The following is a 7187-nucleotide window of genomic DNA, read 5'->3' on the forward strand; positions in this document are numbered from 1 at the left end:
TTTTTGTTTTTTTTATTTTTTATTGTTGATAAGATATTTTTTTTTTTTTTTTTTTTTTTTTTTTTTTAACTTATATTATATATATGATTAAATTATCTCCTTTTTTTTTTTTTTTTTTGTGTACGAAAAGTGTTATTTTTATGCAATAATATATATATATATATATATATATATATATATATTATATATTTTATTTTTTTGTTTGTAGAATTTGCCTGCCGATGTTATGTACTCCAATATTGAATACATCCAACCTTCGAATGTAGGAGATATTCCCCCTCCAACGTTTTTATTCGTCATCGATACATGTTTACTAGAAGAAGAGCTAGAACAATTAAAAGATTCAATTCAACAATGTATTAGTTTAATGCCTGGGGATGCTTACATAGGTATAATTACTTTTGGTAATATGTGTTATGTTCATGAAATTGGTTTTAACGATTGTTTGAAATCTTATGTATTTAAAGGGAATAAAGAAATAAGTGCTCAAGATTTACAAAAACAATTAAATTTAGGTAGTAGAAATGATCCTCGTAGCTCGACAACATCTGCTTCAGCTCGTCGATTTTTACAACCTGTTAGTGAATGTGAATATAACATAAATATGTTATTAGAAGATATACAAAAAGATAACTGGCCAACTCCACCAGATCAAAGAGCTAAAAGGTGTACAGGTGTAGCATTAAGTGTTGCTATTGGTTTATTAGAATGTTGTTGTAATCAATTAAGTGGTCGTGTTATGATGTTTATAGGTGGAGCAGATACCACTTCTCCTGGTAAAATTGTAGATACCCCTTTAAGTGAATCTTTAAGACACCATTTAGATTTACAGAAAGAAAATTCGAATGCTAGACATGTTAAAAAAGCTTTAAAATATTATGTATCACTAGCTAATAGAGCTGTAGCATCTGGCCATGCTATTGATATATTTGCATGTTCATTAGATCAAATAGGTTTATACGAAATGAAGGTTTGTTGTGAAAAGACAAATGGTTTTATGGTTATGGCAGATTCATTTTCTATGAATGTATTTAAAGATTCTTTTAAAAAAATATTTGAAACGGATTCGACGGGATATATAAAACATGGTTACAATGCAAAATTGACTGTTATTTGTTCGAAAGAATTTAGAGTATGTGGTGCAATAGGTGCATGCTCAAGTAATAAAAAAACAGCTAACTATGTATCTGATACGTGTGTTGGAGAGGGTGGTACATGTGAATGGACTATATGTGCATTAGATAGACAATCAACTATTGCATTTTATTTTGAAATAGTAAATCAGAATTTGGCTTCCTTACCTCCAGATAGACAAGCGTATTTACAATTCCAAACATTATATCAACATCCCAGTGGAAGAAGGAGATTACGTGTTACTACAATATCTTATAGATTTGCAGAACCTAATATAGCAGAAATATCGCAAGGTTTTGATCAAGAAACTGCTGCTGTTATTATGGCTAGATTTGCTGTATTAAAAGCAGAAACAGATGAACCTATAGATGTATTAAGATGGCTTGATAGAAAACTTATTAGATTAGTTAGTACTTTTGCAGATTATCAAAAAGATGATATTAACTCTTTTCATTTATCTTCCGAATTTTCTATATATCCTCAATTTATGTATCATTTAAGAAGATCACATTTTTTACAAACGTTTAATGCAAGTCCTGATGAAACAGCTTATTATAGAAGTATTTTATTAAGAGAAAATGTTATGAATTCATTAATTATGATACAACCAGCATTACTTCAATATTCATTTGATTCTCCAACTCCAATACCAGTATTATTAGATGCACAATCTTTAAAATCAAATGTAATTCTTTTATTAGATTCATACTTCCATATAGTTATATGGTATGGAGAAATGATATATCAATGGAGAGAACAGGGTTTTCATGAGAAGCCAGAATATGAGCATTTTAGACAATTATTGAATGCACCACATGAAGATGCTAAATCAATTCTAGAAGATAGATTTCCTATACCTAAATTTGTTTTATGTAATAGTGGTGGTAGTCAGAGTAGATTTTTATTAGCTAAGGTGAATCCATCAACAACACATAATTCTTTAAGTGGTAGTACCTTTGGTACATCTAGTAATGAGTCTTATATAATTAATACAGATGATGTTTCTTTAAAAATATTTATGGATCATTTAGTAAAGTTAGCAGTACAAACATAATTCAAAATAAAACAGAATTGTTAAAGTTGTAAATTGAAATGAATTTAATTATACTATTTTTTTTTTTTAAATATTGTCACATATAAATATTTAATTTGTATCCATTATATGATACAAAATAATATGTAGCATCCTGAATGTGTTAGATGAATATATGAATATATGCACATATGTACATATGAATTTATGAATTCATAAATTTATATATAAATACATACATATATAAATACATACATATATATATATATATATATATATATATATATATATATGTGAATATTTTTTTTTTTTTTTTTTTTTTTCTGCTATTTTTGTATTATTTTTAATTATTTCAATTGTTATGATAATGTTGTAGTGGAATAAATCTTATAAAGTAAAAATAATTTATATGTTTCCCACTTATAAGATAAATTTTTTTTTATATTGTTTATGTTATTTTATTTATTTATAATTTTTTTTTTTTTTCCTTTTTTTTATACGAAACATGTGTTCCTATAAAATAAAGGGTCTATTATATATATAGTTGATAAGAAGAAAAAAAAAAAAAATGAAATGAGAATAAAAAAAAAAAAAAATATAAAAATATAAAAATAAAAAAATATAAAATTATAAAAATATAGAAATATAAAAATATAAAAATATAGAAATATAAAAATATAAAAATATAAAAATATAAAAATATAAATAATGATAATGTTCCATTTGTCTTGTTTAAAAGGTATATATATATATATATATATATATATGTATATGTGTATGAATGTATTTAATATATATATATATTTTTTTTTTTATATATCTTTATAAATTTTTATAATTTTTGTATCTTTTTTTTTTTTTTCTTTTTTTGCAAATGTATATAATATAATATATATATATATATTTTTATTTATGTATTCATTCATTTATCTATCTTATAATTTATATTTATTATTAAACTTTCAATTAAATAACTTTTTTTTTTTTTCTTTCTTTTTCTTTTAAATTTGAATATTAAATATGTAACAAGGCAAGAGTTTGTGGGAAAATTTTTTTTTTTTTTTTTTTTTTTTTTTTTTTATAAGAAAATGAGGGGTACAAAAAAAAAAGATAAAACAATAAAATAGAATATACTACAGTAAATAGTGATGACAAATATAAATATATATATATATATTTATATTTATATAAGCATATAAAAATATAAAAAATTTATGAATTTATTTATATATATATATATATATTTTCTTTTTTTTTCATGGAAGGGTATTTGCTTAAATATGGTCTAGTTTTGCATATAATAATTGTAATACTTTTTCTTGGGTATACCATATTTTTTTTTTTTTTTTTTTTTTTATATATATTTAGTATGATTTTTTTTTGTTTTGTTTATGTAAGAGTAATTTAAAAATATGCCACTTATTAATAAATATATGTATAATATATATAGCTGAAATAAATCCGAAAGCACATGTAATAATAATATAGATAAGATTTGTTCTTATTGACTGAATATTTTTTGAACAGAATATATAATGAAATATATCTGAATGACAATTAAAAGTCATAGCAAGATATGTATTTACAGCAATTTCTTTTTTTTTTATACTTATAGACATATTACAATCGATTATAATATAATCAGCAGTAATAACATTTATATATGGATTTTGTTTACATAATATATTTAATGATTTTTTCCAAGATTGTGAATTGTATATATCTTTAAAATAACATGGTGATTGATTATTAGGACAAGAACATGATTTATTTTTTTCATTATATGATATAGCATATTCATATTGGTACATATCTGTAACTATACATTCATTATTTTTATGAATAGATTCATAATTTTTATAATTTTCATTTAATAAATCATTATCATCATTATTTAAATATTTAAGTGTATTTAATTTTTCTATTTCTTTTATTGGAATAACAAAAGGCATGATACGTTCATCATCATTTTTTTTCATATCATTATTATTATTATTATTATTACAAGAAGGTAAATGTGAACAGAAATTTATATCCATTAAATTATTTTTTTCATTTATAATAAAACTACATGATTTTGAAGGGATCTCAAATTTATTTAATAAAAGTCTTGTACGTGTTCTTGTTGAATTTGTATCATATTCATTTTCTATACAGGTTTTTGAACATGTTGACCATTCAGACCATTGGCTATAAACACATTCCACATTTTTATGTTTACATAATACCAATCCTCTATTTGTAGGATCTAAATATTTACAATGATCAGAAAAATATTTAAAATTGTTAATATATATATCTTCTGTATGTTTATTATTTTCATAATATTTCTTACAAACTTCGAATGAATAAAATTGGGCAACAATATTACATAATTTTTTTATATTCTCACATTTTCTTATACATATTTTTTCATCTTTTTTATCATAACTTATAACATTCAAACAATTTAAATAATCATACAAATTTTTATTATCCCAAATATTTAAACCATATTTACAATAATTATATAATTGTTCTTTCTTTATTATATTCTTCTTTTTTTCTTTTTCATTACATTGTAATATTTTATAATCTGATAGTGCAATGAAAATATTTTTCACATGATCACCCACAATATTATTATCATAAATATTGTTATTATGATAAATATTGTTATTATGATAAATATTCTTATTATTATTGTTATTATTATTGTTATTATTATTGTTATTATTATTGTTATTATTATTGTTATTTTTATTATCATTATTATATTCACAAAAAGTATTATCCATTATTTGATTTATATTATTTATATCCACAAGATCATCAGATGTACATGGTTCAGCAGATTCCTCACTACAGTAACATGATTTACTCTCAGGATCTATCCATTTATCTAATTCATTTTCTGCATTTTTATTCTCCATAGCTTTATCAAGAAAACATTGGAAATATTGAATAGTATTATTTTTTAAATATGATTTCTGTTCGGTTGATTGTATAGATTTATCTTTTTCATCTTTAACAATATTATAATCAACATCTTCTTCTTTTATATGTTCATTCATAAATCTTTTTGATCGTATAATTGTTTCTTTCTTTCTCTGTTTTTTAAAATACATTTGATTATAATTATATATAATACACCCTTTATTATATATATATGAGAACAACATATAATAAAAATTCATTATACCTTCCTTATAATACACTATATGATAAAATTGTTTTAAAACAAACACTTTATATAAATATATGTACATTTTTTTAATTATGTTCTTTATATAATTTATTATACTAAAATTATAATTATCATATGTATTATTATCTTTAGGATAATTCCAATATATATCACATATTTCGTTCTGTAGATATCTATCCTTTTCCTTCATACCTAACATATTATTAAATATATTTTCATTTCTTTTTTTCGTTTTCCTAATATTTCTGTAACATCCCCATCTTTGAATATAAAACAATTTATCTAATCTTATATATAAATGAGAATGTTCATAATAATATGGAAAAAAAAAAAAAAATTCATAATTCTGTATATAATAATTTAAATCACAGTTATTAATGTAAAAAATATGATTCCTTGGTACTTTTAATTTATTTAAAATCTTTGGATCCTTTTTATATTTTGGATTAAAATAAATATGATGTTTATAGAAAAAGTAGGAAGTCTCTTTCAAAAAATTAGCCTGATTTGTATCATGAAATAAACTGTTTTGAATACTACTACGACTATGACTATGACTATGACTATGACTATTACTATGACTATGACTATTACTATGACTATTACTATTACTATGACTATGACTATTACTATGACTATTACTATGACTATGACTATGACTATTACTATTACTATTAATAATATTATTATTATATTTGTAACTTTTATTTTTTTTAAAATTTTTGTACTGTACAAAATTTTTATATTTATCCAAATTATTTATATAAAGTATATAAAATATACACATTATATTCTGCGTGGTAATTACTGTACCATGTTGGTTAATCATATCAATATTTTTTACATCATCAATTATATATTTTTTTGTAATGTAGGAGGGACCTTTGTTTGTCTGGAAGGCTAACCAAACGACAAATATAAAGATGAATAGAAATTTTTCAAAAGGAAAATACAAAAAATTATTATACATTTTTTTGAACTGGAAAAATAAAATTTATAGAATATTTTTCTATATGTGTTTTATAGGCATAAACATTTTTAATCAAAACATATAAATGTAAGTATATGTATATAAATATGTTCACATATAAAAATATGTAAACATATGGAAATATATATATATATATATATATATATATATATATATATTTATTTATTTATTTCATTTTGAATATATTTTTATAGCAATTTAATATATGATACCCTTTAAACAAGTCCATAACATCTTAAATAAGAACGTACATTTTTTTTGATGAGATAACAATGTTAGACAAACATTTTATATTAAAAAAAAAAAAAAAAAAAAGTAAAATAAAATAAAATAAAATAAAGTGAAAGGAACGAGTATTTATATTGTTTTTATTTTTGAATTGAAAATAAGGTGCATGCATTATTATATAATGATTTGAGGGAAAAAGAAAAAAAAAAAAAAAAACCAAATATATTGATACTTATTCATTTAATTATTTAATTATTTAATTATTTATTTATGTCTTTTTAATATTTTTTTAAAGTGTCCACTATATTTTTTTAGGTTATATTATAGACTTATTCTGGTTACATGGAATGTTTTAATCTTATAGATAAACATGATATAAGGAAATATAATATAGACCAAACACACTTCAACTAACATATGTATGTATATATATATATATATATATATATATATATATATGTAGATATGTATTTTATATATATTATATAGAAATAAAAAAAAAAAAAGAAATGTCATATATATAATAAGTTTTATATGAACAATGTTTTATTTTTTTTTTTTATTGTACTAGTACATATATATATATATATATATATATATATATATATATAGCA

At 20.7% G+C, this 7187-nt stretch overlaps 2 protein-coding genes across 2 annotated transcripts in view; one reads left to right on the forward strand and one right to left on the reverse strand.

Moving 5' to 3' along the window:
• PRSY57_0821900 (protein transport protein SEC23) overlaps positions 1-2188 on the forward strand; it is a gene marked incomplete at both ends in the record, with an annotated part of 2804 nt that extends 616 nt beyond the window's left edge. Inside the window, one exon of the mRNA XM_012907158.2 lies at positions 209-2188. Within this exon, the coding sequence (XP_012762612.1) occupies positions 209-2188 (1980 nt within the window). The remainder of the gene's footprint in view (positions 1-208) is intronic.
• A 1343-nt stretch (positions 2189-3531) lies between these two features.
• On the reverse strand, positions 3532-6324 carry PRSY57_0822000 (hypothetical protein; the record flags this gene model as incomplete). The annotated part of the gene is made up of 1 exon (XM_012907159.2): positions 3532-6324. One exon carries the CDS (start codon positions 6322-6324, stop codon positions 3532-3534), a length of 2793 nt encoding a protein of 930 aa, XP_012762613.2.
• Positions 6325-7187: the final 863 nt, after the last annotated feature.

The sequence above is a fragment of the Plasmodium reichenowi genome, chromosome 8 (assembly GCF_001601855.1).
Source record: "Plasmodium reichenowi strain SY57 chromosome 8, whole genome shotgun sequence".
NCBI lineage: Eukaryota > Apicomplexa > Aconoidasida > Haemosporida > Plasmodiidae > Plasmodium > Plasmodium reichenowi.